Genomic DNA, 21,411 nt, shown 5'->3' with positions numbered 1-21,411 from the left:
CATCCAACCATATCATCTTCTGTTTTCCTCTTCTCCTCCTGCCCTCAATCTTTCCCAGCTTCACGGTCTTTTCAAATGAGTCAGCTCTTCACATGAGGTGGCCAAAGTATTGGAGTTTCAGCTTCAGCATCAGTCCTTCCAATGAATATTCAGGACTGATTTCCTTTAGGATGGACTGGTTGGATCTCCTTGCTGTCCAAGGGACTCTCAAGAGTCTTCTCCAACACTACAGTTCAAAAGCATCAATTCTTAGGTTCTCAGCTTTCTTTATAGTCCAACTTCCACATCCATACATGACTTCTAGAAAAACCATAGCCTTGACTAGACAGACCTTTGTTGACAAAATAATGTCTATGCTTTTTAATATGCTGTCTACGTTGCTCATAACTTCCCTTCCAAGGAGTAAGCATCTTCTAATTTCATGGCTGCAATCACCATCTGCAGTGATTTTGGAGCCCAAAATAATAAAGAGAGCCACTATTTCCACTGTTTCCCCCAACTAGTTCCCATGAAGTTATGGGACTGTATGCCATGATCTTAGTTTTTTGAAAGTTGAACTGTAAGCCAACTTTTTCATTCTCTTTCACTTTCATCATCAAAAGGTTCTTTAGTTCTTCTTCACTTTCTGCCATAAGGGTGGTGTCATCTGCATATCTGAGGTTATTGATATTTCTCCCGGCAATCTCGATTCCAGCTTGTACTTCTTCCAGCCCAGCGTTTCTCATGATGTACTCTGCATATAAGTTAAATAACCAGGGTGACAATACACAGCCTTGACATACTCCTTTCCCCATTTGGAACTAGTCTGTTGTTCCACATCCAGTTCTAACTGTTGCTTCCTGACCTGCATACAGGTTTCTCAAGAGGCAGGTCAGGTGGTTTGGTATTCCCATCTCTTTCAGATTTTCCACAGTTTATTGTGATCCATACAGTCAAAGGCTTTGGCATAGTCAATAAAGCAGAAATAGATGTTACTCTGGAACTCTCTTGCTTTTTTGATGATCAAACGGATGTTGGCAATTTGATCTCTGGTTCCTCTGCCTTTTCTAAAACCAGCTTGAACATCTGGAAGTTCTCGGTTCATGTATTGCTGAAGCCTGACTTGGAGAATTTTGAGCATTACTTTACTAGCATGTGAGATGAGTGCAATTGTGCAGTAGTTTGAGCATTCTTTGGGATTGCCTTTCTTTGGGATTGGAATGAAAACTGACCTTTTCCAGTCCTGTGGCCACTGCTGAGTTTTCCCAATTTGCTGGCATGCTGAGTGCAGCACTTTCACAGCATCTTTCAGGATTTGAAATAGCTCAATGGAATTCCATCACATCCACTAGCTTTGTTCATAGTGATGCTTTCTAAGGCCCACCTGACTTCACATTTCAGGATGTCTGGCTTTAAGTTAGTGTGAGTGATCATACCTTCATGATTATCTGGGTCATGAAGATCTTTTTGTACAGTTCTTCCGTGTATTCTTGCCACCTCTTCCTAATATCTTCTGCTTCTGTTAGGTCCATACCATTTCTGCCCTTTATTGAGCCCATCTTTGCATGAAATGTTTCCTTATTATTCTAATTTTCTTGAAGAGTTGCATGAAATGTTCCCTTATTATTCTAATTTTCTTGAAGAGATCTCTAGTCTTTCGCATTCTATTGTTTTCCTCTATTTCTTTGCATTGATTGCTAAGGAAGGCTTTCTTGTCTCTCCTTGCTATTCTTTGGAACTCTGCATTCAGATAGGAATATCTTTCCTTTTCTCCTTTGCTTTTCACTTCTCTTCTTTTCACAGCTATTTGTAAGGTCTCCTCAGACAGCCATTTCGCTTTTTTGCATTTCTTTTCCATGGGGATGGTCTTGATCCCTGTCTCCTGTAAAATGTCATGAACCTCTGTCCATAGCTCATCAGGCACTCTATCAGATCTAGTCCCTTAAATATATTTCTCACTTCCCCTGTATAATCATATTTGATTTAGGTCATACCTGAATGGTCTAGCGGTTTTCCCCACTTTCTTCAGTTTATGTCTGAATTTGGCAATAAGGAGTTCATGATCTGAGCTACAGTCCACTCCCAGTCTTGTTTCTGCTAACTGTACAGAGCTTCTCTATCTTTGGATGCAAAAGATATAATCAATCTGAGTTCGGTGTTTACCATCTGATGTTGTCCATGTATAGAGTCTTCTCCTGTGTTGTTGGAAGAGGGTATTTGCTATGACCAGTGCGTTCTCTTGGCAGAACTCTGTTAGCCTTTGCCCTGCTTCATTCTGTACTCCAAGGCCAAATTTGCCTGTTACTCCAGGTGTTTCTTGACTTCCTAACTTTGTGTTCCAGTCCCCTATAATGAAAAGGACATCTTTTTTGGGTGTTAGTTCTAAAAGGTCTTGTAGGTATTCATAGAACCATTCAACTTCAGCTTTTTCAGCGTTACTGGTTGGGGCATAAGCTTGAATTACCGTGATATTGAATGGTTTGCCTTGAAAATGAACAGAGATCATTCTGTCATTTTTGAGATTGCATCCAAGTACTGCATTTCAGACTCTTTTGTTGACTATGATGGTGACTCCATTTCTTCTAAGGGATTCCTGCCCACACTAGTAGATGTAATGGTCATCTGAGTTAAATTCACCCATTCCAGTCCATCTTAGTTCACTGATTCCTAGAATGTCAATGTTCACTCTTGCCATCTCCTGTTTGACCACTTCCAGTTTGCCTTGATTCATGGACCTAACAATCCAGGTTCCTATGTAATATTGCTCTTTATAACATCAAGTCTTGCTTCTATCACCAGTCCCACCCACAACTGGGTGTTGTTTTTTCTTTGGCTCCATCCCTTCATTCTTTCTGGAGTTATTTCTCCACTGATCTCCAGTAGCATATTGGGCACCTACTGACCTGGGGAATTCATCTTTCAATGTCCTATCTTTTTACCTTTTCATACTGTTCATGGGGTTTTTCGAGCCAAGAATACTGAAGTGGTTTGCCATTCCCTTCTGCAGTGGACCACATTCTGTCAGACCTCTCCACCATGACCTGTCCATCTTGGGTGGCCCCACATGGCATGGCTTAGTTTCACTGAGTTAGACAAGGCTGTGATCTGTGTGATCAGATTGGCTAGTTGTCTATACAATAGAAAAACTAAATAGTCCAATATTTGTTCAAAGAATGAAATCTGTCATTTAAAATCTTTCAACAAATAAAATGACTAACCCAGAAGGCATTATTGTTAAATTTTACCAAATACTTCTAGAAGAAATAACACTGGTTTTATACAAACTATTTCACAGAGTAGAAGAAGGAATACTTCCTAATTGTCTGAAACATAGCATAATATTTTTACCACACTGTGCTCTTGGCACTGTATAAAAAAGAAATTCATAGTTCAATATCTTAAACCAGATATTAGAAAATTAAATCAACTAAACTACAAAAGGACAATCGTGATCAAGTGGGATTTAACCAAGGAGTACAAGATGATTTACTATTTGAAAATCAATTAAGTTATTTGTATATAGTCCATAATATTAACAGAATAAGAGAGAGAAGGTAATCATTTAAAAATGAATGTTGAGATACTACTGAAGAAAATTCAGTGCCTCTTCACAGTTAAAGAAAAAAACCTCAGCATCCAATTAATAGGAAAAAACTTCCTCAGTGTGATAAAGATCATTTAGGAGAAACCTAAAAGTAATACTATTCTTCATTGTGAAATCTTGTATGCTAACTAACTGGTATCAAAAAAAAGACAAGGTGGTTAATCTTCATCCATTTTTTTAGCATCATACGTAAATTGTGAATTAGTACAGTAAGATAAGAGGGAAAATGGAGAGAAGATGAGTAGGAAAAGGAGAAGGAGAGAAAAAGAAAGTGAGATTTAAAGCATAAAAGTTGGAAGAGAAGATGTGCAAATAAAAGGTGTGTTCGGGAGGTATTAAATATCAAGTCTAATTTTTAATGCTATATAAAATAAAAACAATATGACATTGATAAGCATAGACACATTGATCACTGGCACAGAACTGAGAACTTTGAAACAGACTCATTCAATTTAGGAACATATATGACAGATGTATAGTTATGGATTATTGGAAAGAATTACTCAATTGTGAAGTAAATGAAAATTAATGGTTCCTGCACATCATACACACACATAGAACTGCACAAAATTCCAGGTGAATTCAAACCTAGATAGGAAAAGCAGAGCATTTTTAGGAGAAAATATAAGAAGATATCTTTGTGAATTTAGGTGAGAGAAGAATTTGTTAAGACAAAGAAACACAAGCCAGTAAGTAAAACAAGGTTACATTTTGTAAACAAAAATTAAAATTATTTATACATCCAAAGACATTATAAACACATTGAAAAGAGCAGAATTGGTATTTATATGCATGCAACTGACAAAGTATTCATTCACCTTTGGAATAATGCATGTACGTGTGTGGGTGGGCTGGAGGTTACCTTTGTGTGTATACAATCAAGCAAACCAATATAAATTGAGAAACAATGCATAGAGGCATTTTGCACAAAGAACACCAAAGTGACTCCAAAACACTCAAGAAAAATGCATAATCTCACTCTTAATCAAGGAAGTATATGATAAGAAACAAGTAAATCCCAAGTGGGTAAATACTAGCTGTGGGAAACATAAAACAGCAAATCTCATAAATCTGCTAGTAGGTATTTCAGACTGGCCACTTTGGAAAGCAGTGTCTGAACCAACTGATTTTATGCCTGAGAATATCAACTTGGGCCAAATTATTCCAATTCTGGGTATATACCGTGTAGAAGAGGGCTTCCCAGATGGCTCAGTGGTAAAGAATCTACCTGCCAATGCAGGAGACACAGGTTCAATCCCTGGGTGGGGAAGATCCCCTGGAGAAGGAGAATGGCAACCCACTCCAGTATTCTCACCTGGTAAATCCCATGGACAGAGGAGCCTGGCGGGCTACAATCCATGGGGTCACAAAGAGTCAGACACAACCGAGTGACTGAGTGCACACACACTCACACACACCACTCACACATACCCTACAGAATAGCCTACGTATGTATATTGGAAGATAACGTGCAATAATTTTCAAGGCACAGTTTTTTATAGAAGCAAAACATTACAAACAATCAAAAAGTCCAACAAATGTAGAACAGATAACTACATTATGGAATATTTGCTCAAATGAAAGTGAAAGATAAGGCTAAAAACAAGGCTTATCTCAAAAAATATACATTTGAACCAAAAAAATCAAGTTATATGTGAGTATTACAGTATGACAATCCTATTGACATTTTCAGTCATGCAGAATGAATTTTAATATTAAATTCAGGAACAAAGCTTTCCTTGGGAAGGTAGAGAAATGCGCTTTGGGCAAGAGTTCATAGTCAATTTCAATTTGTGTTTGTAATGTTTAATTTCTTAAGATGGTGACAGTTGCATGAGCATTATGTTATTATTAATAGCTCTGCAAAAAGTGCATAACTTTATTTGATAAAAATATACTTAGAAAAAAAGACAGTGCAGGAGTTTAAAAGATTCCATTAAGAACATGTAAATGACACTGTCAATTTTTTATGCCATATTAGCTTAGATTTCTCTGGGGAATCTAATGATCCAGCGATTTGAAGTAACACCTACATCTGCATGATTACTATTGCAACTAAAATGTGAACCTATAATTTGTGTGGAAAATGGAAAAAGCATACAGTCTGACCATTCTGTGAGATCACAGCAGACCCTCACACACTCTCACCCATCCCACCATACATCTTTGTAGACAGACATCTGAAAAAGCATTATACCAAACATCTCACCTTTTTTGTTTTTATTTTGTAAAATTAATTCATTCTATGGGCTCTGGTGAAAAGTCACAGTTCACTGAGTAAATATTGACTTAAGGCACACAGCAGAGCAATTCTCTCTCCAACATATGTGTGGCAAGATGGAGAGCCATCTGTTTGCTGAAGGCAGGAGGTTATGCCAATACATCTACTTTGAAATACTATGCTATATACACACCCGAACTGCTGCAGAGGTATATATGAGGCTTTTTTTTTAAGCCCAACTTACCCATTTTTTTAAAAAAAGCCCAACTTACAAACGCTGTCATCCTGGCGTATAATCCTTATGCACAACTCACCACAGGTTTACAGGAGTATGCTTACCAAGAAGCACTTAATGCAGAGATGTTAAGCTGCACCTTATCATAACAATAAAAACAATTACTGTAAATACAAAATAAATTATTATTTGGGGAACTGAAAAAAAAAACAATTATGAGCTCCTCTTGCCACCCCATTTAAAAATCAGGATAAATGCACCTCTCTCATCAAGGCCATGCTGTAAAACGGAAGGGTGGCTCATGAGAGCAAACAAGTTGTATTTTTAATTTAATCTTTTTAAGAACTGTGGTTTCTGACAATTGTTAAATCATTACCTGCCAAAGAAGAAAATGAATATGGTAGAATAGAGGCTGAACAAATCCTTAGAGAATCTCATTACACATAATGACATCTGACTCTGAAAAAGTGAAAGTTCCTCAGTCGTGTCCGACTCTGCGACCCCATGGACTATACAATCCATGGAATTCTCCAAGCCAGAACACTGGAGTGGGCAGCCTTTCCCTTCTCCAGGGATCTTCACAATCCAAGGATTGAACCCAGGTCTCCCGTATTACAGGTGGATTCCTTACCAGCTGAGCCACCCGGGCTCTAACATAAGAGAAATAAGGAACTTCATACTATGTATGTAGTATTTCCACTACATACATAGAAAAATTTCAATGATTTTATCTCAAGAATAATAAAATTGTACTCAAGTGAGAATGACTGGTAATGTATTATTTAGACCAATCAACACTGGGAAAGGGTGAGTTTCATAGTTAAAAGAAGTTTAAACTTATGCTATTGGGAAGAAATGCACATAAATATTAAGAAAAACAAAGTTGGTGCAAGAAGTAAATGCAAAATAAGTTAAAGATTTGAATTAATTTTCAAAAAATGGCTAAATAAGAAGAATATCAGCTAGAGAAATTTTCTCAAAAATCAAATCATTACCTCAAATAGACTAATGTTTATTCTTAAATGGGGAGAGATACAATAGCTTAGAGACTAGATCAGTAGAGGGAATGTTATCTAGTTGGTTGGTAAAAACACTGAGCATGGTTAAGGCCTTTGTTAAGCAAAGACAAGATTGGGAGAATTATTTAGCTTTATTTTAGATATGAATTCTCAAATGCAAAGATATCCGTTAATGATTATATATCATTTGAAATTCCATCCTCTCAATGCAACACATTGTCTTAGTTGAATTCAGTTATTTATTGTAAGAACAAAAGAAAAGTATATTTGTATAAAAAATGTGAATGTTGAGTAAATGTATGAACGACTTTGTAAAAATAAGTTAACTTAATATTATGGCAAGTAAAACAATGGAATAAAGTTTAGTTGCAAATCAGTGATGTTGTAAATGATGCATATAATACATCAAAGTAATTAAGGGTAGCAAAATATTTTAAGATTTTAAAGTAAAAGATATAAAAAGTTCTAATTTCTTTCTATGCCTGTATAGACAGACACCATATTTCAGATACTATATTTAAAACCACTAATTTAAAAAAAAAATGAATCTGATTATGTGGATAAAAATAATGTCACATATTTAGGGGTCTTGGAGACTAAAAGGAAAGATACTAAGGTGGACTTAGTTAATTTTATAATATTTTACCTCTAGGGTGTTTCATTAGTATTCACTGATGCTGCTCGTAACTGGAGAGGAAGATGATAGATGCTAAAAATGATTTGAAAGCGATACGTTATGATAGAGGATGAAAGAATGGACAGGGTTTCTACACTGGAGAAGGGAAATAAAACTGAGTGTCCCTGAGAAGGTGTATTGGTAATACTTTTCAAGCTTTGGGTATAGTAGTATTCTGCAAAGAAATCTGTTTAAAATTATTAAGGGTAAGAAATCCTATGAAGTCTGTGTTATAACCACTTGGTGGTAGACTGATGAATTATGTCACAAAAAGCAGAGACCTTCAGGAACATGACAGTTTTTGAGGTTTTAATGAGGAAATCTGGCCATGTTCTCTCTTTTTTCCAAATCCCTTACTCCATCCCACAAAAACAAGTCAGGCTAGAAACCTTTCCAACTATTGCTGTTGAAACTGTTTCACTGAAGTGATCTTGCAAAAGAGAAAGTATAAACATATGTCCAGGCTTTCAGGATGACACAGTGTTGTATAATAGCAATTAAAATGAGAAAGTTGCCAGGGCTAGACATATAATTTGGGAAGTCTAGTTAGAAAAAAATTCAGTAGAGTTTCCTTTATCTATGAATATGATTTCAATGGGGTATAGACAAATACAGGATTATAAATCAGGGCCATATATTCAACAAGAATCCATAACAGGTCAACTTCTGAAATGGGATTATAGTGACTTCAGGGTCAAACTTGCACCAGAACCACAGTATGCTTATAAAAGCAAATAATATAATTTTCTCTGTGTTTACACATATGTACATACCTAAGTGTTAACTTATATAGTCCAATGAAGATAATTCTATGCAATTTCCCCAAAATGAGTTCAGTTCTTTTCCAGTGATACTTTTATTGTAATTACACTGTATTGAGTTTTAATGGAACCACAGAGATGCTGGTAAATGACTAAACGTATACATGAGCAAAACAGCATTTTAAAAAGTGGTGCCTGAATAAAATCTCTTCCTGTTGAGAAAGATCTTCTATATACACATATATACACACATGTGCACACACAACTCCACACAGCTCCCCATAAAATAATTTACATATTAGATTCATTTTCCTTAGAAAATTTGCTATCAAGTTATTCTGATACATGTAAAATAAGAATAATTCTTTTAATAATGATTTTAGCTAATAAATCTAAGTTCTTCATATCATATTTTAGCTAAAAGCAACTCTGAAAATTAATTTGGATTATATTTGCTAAATTTAGGAATGAAGTATAACTCTAGGTAATTTAAGAAGCATAATACATAGTTTCAATTTTAAAAAATGTCCCTGATAATCTTAACAGATATTCAGTGATTCATGAGTCTATCTCTGCATTTTTATTTTCCCTAAATGTACAATGAAAATATAGGACAAAGAAAAGATACAACATGATCTTTAGAGAAAGGCACAATGAAAATATAGGACAAAGAAAAGATACAACATGATCTTTAGAGAAAGTTATAAAATCCAAAGCAGAATAAGTTGGGCTTGGAATGATAATTTGTTGGGCTTTAATAACTTGATTAAGTTCTCAATCATGCAGTAATGAAGTCTCAGTTCAGTGAGTTTAGTTAAATTAAAGCACACACCACAATTTGCAAAATATTTATGATATTTAAGCAGATACCACATTTATTTGGAAAAGTAATCAAAATACTTAAAATAACATTATAAGCACAGTTAAGCATACAGAATTATTAAACATGACATTATTTACTCCTATGCTTATTTCTGCTTATTAAAGAACATTGCAAATGAATAATTCATATGGTAAAATTTTACTTTTTTTTAATTTTAGTTTTAATGTGAGATCTAACAGTTACTGAAATGGGAGAGATCAATTGTGTTTTCTCTTACTTTTATTCTCTAATATACCATCTCTAAATGAAACATTATTACCTGCCTTGATTGTAATTTAATTATACAATCAGTTTTATCTTTTAAAATCTCATTATATGAATTTTAGCTTTAAATTACATAAAATTAGCATAAAAAATGACATGAACATGATTATAAATTACTCCAGTGTGCAATTCATTATAAAGTCAACAGGCCTACCTACCATGGTTGTCTCAGCAATAGAACCAAAGCTGTTTATGAATATGTTGCATGTGACGTTAACTGCAGGGCCTGAAAGAGAGATTAAAACAGAAGGGCTCATTGGATGCTTATCTAAAATATTTCCAAATAATTCCATGCATCTGATATGTAATTTTAAAAAAATTCAAAGCATTTCATTATCTGGCTACAAACTTTGTTATTAGGCTTGATATTCTATAAGCCTTGTTATTAGGCTTGATAGCTATATAAATAAAAAATTCTGAAATACTGTGTGATAGGCATTAAACTAATTCAGTTCATCTTGTCTCAGCTAGTCAGATAAAATCACAAAAACTGATACCTAATGCTAATTTCTTTGGTTATTTCACTTTCACATGAACATAGTTGAGTTCTCAATCAGCTGTGAGAGCTGGACTGTAAAGAAGGCGGCGCTCCGAAGAACTGATGCCTTCAAACTGTGGTGCTGGAGAAGACTCGTGAGAGTCTCTTGGACAGCAAGGAGATCAAACAAGTCAATCTTAAGGGAAATTCACCCTGAATGCTAGTTGGAAGGACTGATGCTGAAGTTGTTGACACTTCAGTAGTTTGTTCATTTGATATGAACAGCTGACTATGAAAAGTCCCTGATGCTTGGAAAGATTGAGGGAAGAAGGAGAAGAGGGTGTCAGAGGATGAGATGGCTGGATGGCATCCCTGAAGCAATGGACACAAACTTGGGCAAATTTGTGAGATGGTGAGGGACAAAGAGGCCTGGCATGCTGCAGTTCATGGAGTCACAAAGAATCAGACATGACTGGACGATTGAACAACAATGTGGGACCTAGTTCCCTGACTAGGTATCAAACCTGGGCCCCCTGTAGTGTGAACATGCAGTCTTAGCCACTGGACTACCAGGGAAGTCCCCAGCTTTACATTATTATGACAAAGTAAATAGTATGCCAACTAACCATATAATACACTATGATCACAGTTTCTTTTCTGCAAAACATGTTCCTGAAGTGGATAATTGTTTTATATATTTCAAATAGTTTCTTCCATATGTATCATCAGATTATCCACAAGTTCTGAAATGTCTAAACTGTGTTTCCATATCAGACTCATCAGATATTCTGCTAACTCTCTCTTCCTTCAGGCTTACTCCATTCTAGATTTATTGTCCTGTAGCATAACAGTCATTCTTGCTCTCCCATCATCCTACTATAGGAGATAATGGAAACTGACAGACTCTATTTCAGGGGGCTCCAAAATCACTGCAAATGGTGACTGTAGTCAGGAAATTTAAAAAATGGTTGCTCCTTGGAAGAAAAGCTATGACCAACCTAGACAACATATTAAAAAGCAGACAAAGGTCTTCTTTTATTTTGCTGACAAAGGTCCATCTAGTCACAGCTATGGTTTTACCAGTAGTCATGTATGGATGTGAGAGTTGGACTATAAAATCTGAGTGCTGAAGAATTGATGCTTTTGAACTGCAGTGTTGGAGAAGACTCTTAATAGTCCCTTGGACTGCAAGGAAATCAGATCAGTCCATCCTATAGGAAATCTGTCTTGAATATTCTTTGAAAGGACTCATGACGAAGCTGAAACTCCAATACTTTGGCCACCTGATGCAAAGAACTGACTGGGAGAGATACTGGGAAAGATTGAGGGCAGGAGGAGAAGGGGACGACAGAGATGAGATGGTTGGATGGCTCAATGGACATGAGTTTGAGCAAGCTCCGGGAGTTGATAATGGACAGGGAAGCCTAGTGTGCTGCAGTTGATAGGGTCACAAAGAGTCAGACATGACTGAGCGACTGAACTGACTAAAGAGAAGAAAAAGCACAGATATTTTATTCTATGGTTAACTTATCCCATCATAAGAGAAATATGAAGTCACAATTAATTGTTAGAAGATACATATATATAGTTATATATGTATATATGTATATTACTTAATGTAAGTGGTGGTGAACTCTAAAATAAATACACAGTTACAGTTTAGTCACTCAGTCTGAGTTCTTTGCAACCCCATGGACTGCAGCATGCCAGGCCTCCCTGTTCATCACTAACTCCTGGAGCTTGCTCAAACTCATGTCCATTGAGTCGGTGATGCCATCCAACCATCTCATCCTCTGTTGTCCCCTTCTCCTCCCGCCTTCAATCCTTCCCAGCATCAGGGTCTTTTCAAATGAGTCAGCTCTTCACATCAGGTGGCCAAAGTATTAGAGTTTCAGCTTCAACATCAGTCCTTCCAATGAACACCCAGGACTGAACTCCTTTAGGATGGACTGGTTGGATCTCCTTGCAGTCCAAGGGACTCTTAGGAGTCTTCTCCAACACAGTTCAAAAGCATCAATTCTTCGGTGCTCAGCTTTCTTTATAGTCCAACTCTCACATCGATACATGACTACTGGAAAAACCATAGCCTTGACTAAATGGACCTTTTTGGCAAAGTAATGTCTCTGCTTTATGCACAGGCTGACTGAAATCTTGAAAAACTAAAAACCAATCTTTGATACTTTCTGAGTGTTAGTTGTTCAGTCCTGTCTGACTCTTTGCAACCCCATGGATTGTAGCCTTCCAGGTTCCTCTGCCTATGGGAGTCTCCAAGCAAGAATACTGGAGTGGATTGCCATTTCCTTCTCCAGGGGATCTTCCTGACCCAGGGATCAAATCTGCATTTCCTGCACTGAAGACAGATTCTTTACCCTCTGAGCCACCAAGGAAGCTAAGCTATTCTCTTTTTCTCTTGAGAACTCTAAAACTCTGCTATTTTCCTTTGCTGGTGACAGCAATGTGAATCTGGGGGATACCCTTTTGCTTAAGATAAATTCTGTTGTGCTTTGCTGACTCAAATACATTGGAAGAGGGAAAACACAAATGTTTTAGTATTGGGTTAATTCACCTTCCAATAAAATGCAACTTCAGGTACATCTATGTTGTAAACATGGCCCCAAATGTAACTGCTGCTACAGAACTGTCACCTCAATCTGATTGCAATCTCTTTGGCTGAAATTGGAATAAATAAAACAGTGGGAAGATGATTTTCTCATTTTAACTTAGCAAGGAACAGGCACTTTATTTATTTATTTGGTCTCATCCTCTAAATTAATTATTAGGTATAGAATTGTAGGTAAAATTGGTGAAAAACTGGATTAAAGTTGAAAATTCAGTGTAGGCTTTGGTAACCTGAAGTTGATAAAGTCTGTTCTGATGCGTTCCTTGGGATCAGGTGCTGTTCGGTACCACCTAGTGACTCCAGAAAAATTCTGCAAGGAACAGTATTAAGCACTGTGCTGGAAGGAGGGCTCCTGGGATGCATTTGTTTTCTCTCTAAAATAGCACGTTTCCACAGAAGAGCCATGGTCACTTGTAAGAGAAGTGGCTACTGAGGACCGGCCCTAACAGTTGGGAGCATGATGCCTCACATCGAATGAACAAGACTCCAGGTCTTGCTTCTCCAACATGCCTCCCACCAGATGCAATATAATCTTCCTAACAACAGAAAGGCAACCTGGCTTCAAAAGCTGTTTGATGGGTAGTAAAGTAAATCCCAGTGCTTTCATGTCTAAGCTTTATTGTCCAATCCATCAGTTATCAGACGTGTTCCTCACCTGGCTATTAGTACATACAAAAGAGCAGATCTGGTTTCTATTTTACTGCTTATTTGTTATGTGTTCTCTTCTTCAGCAGAAAGAAAGGTGAAGGGATTCAGACAACAAATCTTTATTTTTCTGTTTCTTTTCTTTTCCATTTATTTTTATTAGTTGGCGGCTAATTCCTTTACAATATTGTAGTGGTTTTTGCCATACCTTGACATGAATCAGCCATGGATTTACATGTATTCCCCATCCCGATCCCCCTCCCACCTCCCTCTCCACCCGATCCCTCTGGGTCTTCCCAGTGTACCAGGCCCGAGCACTTGTCTCATGCATCCAACCTGGGCTGGTGATCTGTTTCGCCCTAGATAATATACATGTTTTGATGCTGTACTTTCGAAACATCCCACCCTCGCCTTCTCCCACAGAATCCAAAAGTCTGTTCTATACATCTGTGTCTCTTTTTCTGTTTTGCATATAGGGTTATCATCACCATCTTTCTAAATTCCATATATATGCGTTAGTATACTGTATTGGTCTTTATCTTTCTGGCTTACTTCGCTCTTATAATGGGCTCCAGTTTCATCCATCTCATTAAAACTGATTCAAATGAATTCTTTTTAATGGCTGAGTAATATTCCATGGTGTTTATGTACCACAGCTTCCTTATCCATTCGTCTGCTGATGGGCATCTAGGTTGCTTCCATGTCCTGGCTATTATAAACAGTGCTGCGATGAACATTGGGGTGCACGCAAACACCAAATCTTAATTTCAAAAATAGAGCATTCACTAGAAAGATATACATATATATATATATCCACATGATATGTACATATGCATATATCTGAAATATATATCCATAATAGAATTAATTTTTTAATTTTAAAAATATATTAAGATATGAAGCAATGTGAAAAAAATGTCTATTATTTCTAAAGATAGTCTTGGACTAGATCATAGAATTCCTACAAAGTAAAATCACAGTATTTTGTAATTTACTTTATGAACATGAAGGAGTCATTACAAGATTCTTTATCATGAGAATGAAGTAAACCAATACAATGTGGTGAATGGTTGAATGGATAGCAAAAGCTTAGAGACAGAAAAATACAGGGATTTATTGTAACTGTTCAGATGGGAAATAGAATGGCCCTGACTAAGGACAGTGACAGTGTAGATAGGTTACCAGGAACAAGATAGATACACTACCATAATATTTATAAAGCAGTATATTCTGCATGTTAAGCTTCTGGTCCATGTCAGATCAGGGCAGGTCATGGAGAAGTCTTTTTACCTTCACTATTAATATATATTGGAAGGACTGATGCTGAAGCTGAAACTCCAATACTGTGGCCACCTGATGCCATGAACTGACTCATTGGAAAAGACCCTGATTCTGCGAAAGATTGAAGGCAGGAGAAGAAGGGGACAACAGAGGATGAGATGGTTTGATGGCATCACCAACTCAATGGACGTGAGTTTGCACAAGCTCCTGGAGTTGATAAAGGATGGAGAGACTTGGTGTGCCCCAGTCCATGGGGTCACAAAGAGTTGGACACAACTGAGCAATTGAACTGAACTGACCTGATGATATACACAGTATTAAAAAGTTGTGTAGAAAATGATGCTCAGAGAAGACTGTAGGTCTTCTATTGCCATTACAGAGAGCACCTGTTTAGCAGTCGTTGGTCAATGTGCTACTTCTGTGCCAAAGCAAAAGCTAGTACATCCATCTGATATACCTCTATGTTTAGCAACAGAACAAATAACTGCTATAGGATCTATATGGCAAGTTGTGCTTTAAAATTGTTCACTGCATTAGCCATCATTGGCCTGAAAAGCAAATTACAGTAGCTGCAGACGTTTTCAGCAGCATGTTTGCTTTTAGATGTTTCTTATATAGAATGTGGCTTTTACGTTCAGGGGTGAACCAAGGCAAAATGGCAAAGTACAAAGTAAAGCCTTGGCAGTTACCTTACTGTCATTCATGTTGGGGAAGAATTGTTCACTAGGCAGATACAGAGTAAACAAATAGACAAAAAAAAAATCCAAGTGTCCATGAAAATGACTCTAAAAATTTTTAATGTAATGTTGCATTAAAGCCTCACCCTTATTAAAGATACAAGAGTGCAATCGAAAGATTAAACTTTTTAAAAAATCTGTTCAGATTTTGTTTTATGTTTAGATTTGTTTTTATTATATATATACATATATATATAGTAGCCATGTCATGAGGAACGATACTTTATTTTGATTGACAAAAGCATATTTGATGACTTTAAATCCATATTTTCAATTATGTTTCAGATACTAGAAAAAAGGTTTGAAAAGGATGGCCTAAAAATAGGATCCAGTTTTTCCTCCCCTTTACCTTTCCTTCCTGAAAAATGTAGCCGAAAGCCATTCACTTGGGCAGTGTACAATAGGCTTCAAGCTGGGGATGGCTGCAGGAGTGTGGTCAACTAGAGCAGGGTGAGAAGGATTTCACAGCACCAGCACCGGGTGTTGAAGCCTGAGTGAGGCAGCCAGGTGTGGGATATCAGAACCAGAGAAGGGTGAGGAGCATGTCCACCTGGGGGCATCCTGGCAAGGGCTCTGACAGTCTGATCAGGACTCAGGCAGGAGAGGGAGTGGCAACACACAAAGGAGATTCATTATGTATTGATCAAACATGTAATTATATTAAAGATAATGGGAGCCAAGACTTCCCAGGTGGTCCGGTGGCTAACACTCCATGCTCCCAATGTAGGGGGCCCAGGTTTAATCCCTAGTCAGGGAACTAGGTCTCACAAACCACAACTAAGAGTCCACACGCCGCAACTAAGATCCAGTGCATTCAGATAAAGAAAGAAAGAAAATAATGGGAGCCTTACTGTCAAATGAAGGAGTTAAAACATGGAAACTCAGAAACTAGAATAAATATAGGGCAGTATAACTATCAGGGAGAACTCACGGTTTTCAAAAGATAGAGATATAAATACATAGATGTAAATTAATATGTATGTATATGAATACTTACATGTACATGTGTGTACACAGGGACACATTCTATCAGGAATCCATTTAGCCAGTTAATAAAAATTAACATCATCAGTCATGGTAAAAATTTACAAGGTCCACAATCTAAGAAGGTGCAATTAGAACATATCATCATTTCTGTGATATTCCTATCAAGATGCATTATCTAAACTGAATCATGAGGAAACATTGGACTATTGCAAATTGAGAAACATTCTGTTAAATAAAGGAATAATATTTTCTAAATGCCAAGATCATGACAAAGGAAGGAGGGTCTGTTCTGCCTAAAGAAGACAATGAGAAATGACCCATGAAACATAAGACATGATTCTAAACTGGATTCTTTTGCTATGAAGCCATTATTTAGATAATTGATAAAATCTGAATGGGAGCTCTAAATTAGATGGTGGCAATATATCCCCTAGAGAAGGAAATGGCAAGCCACTCCAGTATCCTTACCTGGGAAATCCCATGGATAGAGGAGCCTGGCGGGCTACAGTCCAAGGGGTCTCAAAGAGTCAGACATGACTGAACACAATATATCCATGCTAATTTGCTTGTTTCGGTGATCAGACTACGGCTATCTAAGATAATATTCTTATCTGTATGATACATCCAACTATTGGGGCATCAGGTCAACAACTTACTTTCAAGTGGTTTGGGGGAAAAATAGTCTGTGCTAAGCTACACTTGAAAATCTTCTGTTAGTCTGAGATTGTTTTAAAACAAAAAAGAGAAATAACCACTACAGAGAGAATATATTAAAGAATAATCAAACAAAATCTAAAAACTTATGGTGCAGAGTTTAAATCTGTGACTCAGGTTTTGTCTACAATTTAGAAAGATTTATTATTAGGAATTTTTCTTGTTAAAATGACCTTGCATGATATAAAAATGCAAATAGAAAATACAGCTTTTTTAAAAAAAAAACTTAATTTTATTCAAGAAAAGTAGTGTCTGGATGGATAGGAATAATTAAAATGGATAAACAGATTCTAACACTTTCCCTTAAAAAAAAATGGGCAGAAATGAGTATTGGGTACATATACCACTCTGGGGATAGAATGTGTTATAGCAGAATAGACTAAATGAAAATTGGATTTATGAAATGGGATAAAAGGATTAATACAGAGGAATATCACAGATGAAAAGACGGCAAACACAAAGACATAGTGAAGGCAAACAACGTTATTCCTGGATAAAGGGAATGGTCGCTGGAAACAATAAAAAACTTAACACAAATGTGTTAAATGTACAGGAGGAATACATAAACAGGTGACTGCTGTCAGTCCTCTCTGCCTGGATCCAAATTAGATTTAAGGTTATAAAGACCAACTGAGGACCTAAACAATAAAGTCAAAGAAAAGAAATAAAATCTAGAAAAAGCTAGCAAAATAGTCTGGTGAAATAATATTTTATTGCCTATGAATGTACTTTTATTTGCTATTTGGTTACTTCTTATTTGTTAAACTGGCTTCTAGTTTCAAATGACTCCTGGAAGCTTCTATTTCAAGATGGAAGATTGAGCATGGTTGTCTTACTTTCCAAGGACATAAAAATGATATTAGTGAATAAAAATGAGACTAGACATATCACACCAAAGAGAATGACAGGAAAGTCAGAATTGGTTTAATGATATAAAATATAAAAGGCAGAAGAAAACAGTTGATACATGAAACAGAGAAAAGCCTAAATAAGTGATGATTACTACAACATGGAGAAGGAAGCTAACGTGCTAAGAGGCACAAAATTCAGTCACCATCAATAGGAAAGGAGGTGGGGCATTAGATGGAGTAGCAGAGGCCATGGATACCTGTCCCAAAAAGCTCTCTGCCGCCATCCATTGTCCCCTAGAGTAGGGCTGGCCTGGGGTTTCCATGGGTTTGAAGGATGCACTTTTTTTTTTCTTTCTGCAGACATAATTTATGAAGGTGATTCAAAATAATATGAGTCTGTAAGCAATGCTAACTTTTTAAGTGTTTTCTTTTTCCAGCTTTATTGAGATAAAATTGACATACAACATACAATGCTTAAAATGCATTAATACAATGTGTTGATTTAGTACACTTATATACTGCAATAAGATTATGACTTTAGCATTAGCTAACACCTCCATCATGTCACATACTTACTATTTCATTTTGTGGTAAGAACATTTAAGATCTACTCTGTTAGCAAATAGTAAAGATGAACTTGGGCTTCCCTTGTGGCTCAGTTGGTAAAGAATCTGTCTACAGTGTGGGAGATCTGGGTTCGATTCCTGGGTTGGAAAGATCCCCTGGAGAAGGGAAAGGCTACCCACTCCAGTATTCTGGCCTGGAGAATTCTATGGACTGTATAGTCCATGGGGTCGCAAAGAGTCGGACACAGCTAAGCGACTTTCACTTCACTTCATGTCATAGATGAACTTATTTGCAAAACAGAAAACATACGGCCACCAAGGGGGATTGTGGAGGTGAGATGAACTGGGAGATTGGGACTGACATATATACACTACTGATACTATGCATAGATAATTAATGAGAACCTAATGTATAGTACAGGGAACTTGGTGCTCTGTGGTATACTACAGGGAATGAAATCCAAAGAAGAGGGGATATTCTTACACAGACAGCTGATTTACTTTGCTGTACAGTAGAAATTAATACACCATTGTAAAGCAACTATACTTCAAAAAAATTTATTAATAAATTAAAATGTACTTCAGAAAAAAAAATTTTAAGTATATAATACAGTACTGTTAACTATAACCTCAAGGTTATGCATTAGATTTCCAGAATTTATTCAACTTCTCTTTGCAAAAAAAAAAAAAAAAAACTGATTAGGAAAAAAAGAGTTCCTGACACTACCTCAAAACTAAAGTCATTTCTATTCTGGCATTTGGAGAACCCCAGACCAAAACCTAGAAACTCAGCCCTCACCTGAAGCAAAGCTGTGCCCAGGGCAGAACCATCTCTGTCACATGTCCTTTCCCCAAGAGAGATAGCACAAAACCACCTCCTTCCACACACACAGAGCAGATAGAACATGTATCAGCACCCAGGCTAATGGACTTGGTCCCTCCTAAACTACAGAGCATTTCTATTACATGCAAGAAAACTAACAACTGAAAGATAGTGAACAAGATGAATAAATATTGCTCCTGCAGGAAGAAAAATCATTGGCCCAAAAAAAGTAAAACAGAAGAGGTGGAATGTAAGAATGGAGGCATCCAACTAGCAGTCTAGTTAGTGCAAAGAACTGGTCATAACACCTTCTTTGTAAGGGGCCTAAAAAGCTATCAGAGATTAAACAGATGCTCACTGCAAATTACCAATTTTCCTTCTGGAGTGTTTGCCTCTAAGAAATAGAATTGTGCTGAAGAACTGTTGAAGCTGTTCATCACTAATATTTTTGGACAATTTAGTTTTTACCAAGTTCAGGTACATGATATTTACTACTGTCATAAAACAACAAACAGATATAAAGTAGCACCTGCCTAGAAACCTGGAGCACCACCTTTCTGCAGTTTGTGTGGCTTCTGCCTGATAAATTGTGCCTCTTCCATTCCTGCTTTTCCCTAAATAGAAAGTTCTAAAGGAAACATTTCGAATTCCAGGAAAGAAGTACTAGCATCTACCCATTATTTTTTTTCAAAATGGAAATAACTGCTTCTATAAACATCACTTCTTCTGCCTAAGACCAAATTTTTGAAATGATTTGTACAAAACTCTGATTTCTTTTGAATGATTAACTAATTTAGTGAGATATGGAGCTTTATTTGCCAATTCTTTTTAAGCAGACTCCAAGATTATTTCTAAACCCAATTATAGTTATTAAACACATTCTTTATAATAGTTAAAAATCATTATATTTAATAGGACTAAAACATAACAGAGATTTCATACTCCAATTATGGTAAAGGCATAGAGTCTTTCTTGGAGAAACCTGATTCTCAGAAAGATTTAAGATGAATTATGACTATTCTGGAGGGGAAGAGAATAGTTGATTAACCCGTGGAAGGGAAAAAAATAATAATCTTAGTAAGTTAGACATCTAAGTGTTTTAATGTCTTTAAATATTTATTTTTATAAATAGCTAACATTTATATTTAATTATTTACTAAGATAATTTTCAATGGAAGAGACCATTCTATCTGTGCTCAGGACCAATTTAAAGTAATTTAAGAGAATTATTTATTTCTACTTTTGTATAATGCATTTTAATAACATTTAAAATATTTAATCTCAAGCAAATAAAAATTTTTTAAATGTACTATATTTTAGAGAAATTATACAAAATCATACAAACAAGTATCACAATTTTGTTTAAAGAAAAATGTCTACATCTACAGTTTTTTTATAAGTTAGAAGTATATAAAAGGGAAAATACAAAGTTATGTTTTAATGAAGTCATCTTAAATATTTTTTAAGAATTGTTCTCCACATTGGAGAACAATTCCACAACATAGATTCTACTTTAATGCAAATATACTTGTGAAAACAACCACAAATTTGAAACCAGTATTCCAGAAATAAATTTTATAATAATGTATTTGAGACTGAAATAATTAAGATTATTGTTGGCAAAGTAATGTCTCTGCTTTTTAAAATGCTGTCTAGGTTGGTCATAACTTTCCTTCCAATGAACAAGCATCTTTAAATTTCATGGCTGCAATCACCATCTGCAGTGATTTTGGAGCCCAAAAAAATAAAGTCAGCCACTGTTTCCACTGTTTCCCCATCTATTTGCCGTGAAATGATGGGACTGGATGATATGATCTGAGTTTTCTGAGTGTTGAACTTTAAGCCAGCTTTTTCACTCTCCTCTTTCACTTTTTTTTTTTGACATTTTATTTTTCATTTATTTTTATTAGTTGGAGGCTAATTACTTTACAATATTGTAGTGGTTTTTGCCATACATTGACATGAATCAGCCATGGATTTACATGTGTTCCCCATCCCGATCCCCCCTCCCACCTCCCTCCCCATCACATCCCTCTGGGTCTTCCCAGTGCACCAGCCCCGAGCACT

The 21,411-nt window shown here is 36.3% G+C and overlaps 1 protein-coding gene across 2 annotated transcripts in view; it reads right to left on the bottom strand.

The window, feature by feature from the left end:
- GLRA3 (glycine receptor alpha 3) overlaps positions 1-21,411 on the bottom strand; it is a 188,665-nt gene that overhangs the window by 129,077 nt on the left and 38,177 nt on the right. For both annotated transcript variants that reach the window (XM_070480668.1, XM_070480669.1), the window contains exon 3: positions 9,801-9,868. In XM_070480668.1, coding sequence (XP_070336769.1) covers positions 9,801-9,868 — 68 coding nt within the window. The remainder of the gene's footprint in view (positions 1-9,800; positions 9,869-21,411) is intronic.

The sequence above is a fragment of the Odocoileus virginianus genome, chromosome 18, assembly GCF_023699985.2.
Source record: "Odocoileus virginianus isolate 20LAN1187 ecotype Illinois chromosome 18, Ovbor_1.2, whole genome shotgun sequence".
NCBI classification, from domain to species: Eukaryota; Metazoa; Chordata; class Mammalia; order Artiodactyla; family Cervidae; genus Odocoileus; species Odocoileus virginianus.
The sequence above is the reverse complement of the archived record's forward strand: the minus strand, read 5'-3'. Positions and strand labels throughout refer to the sequence as shown.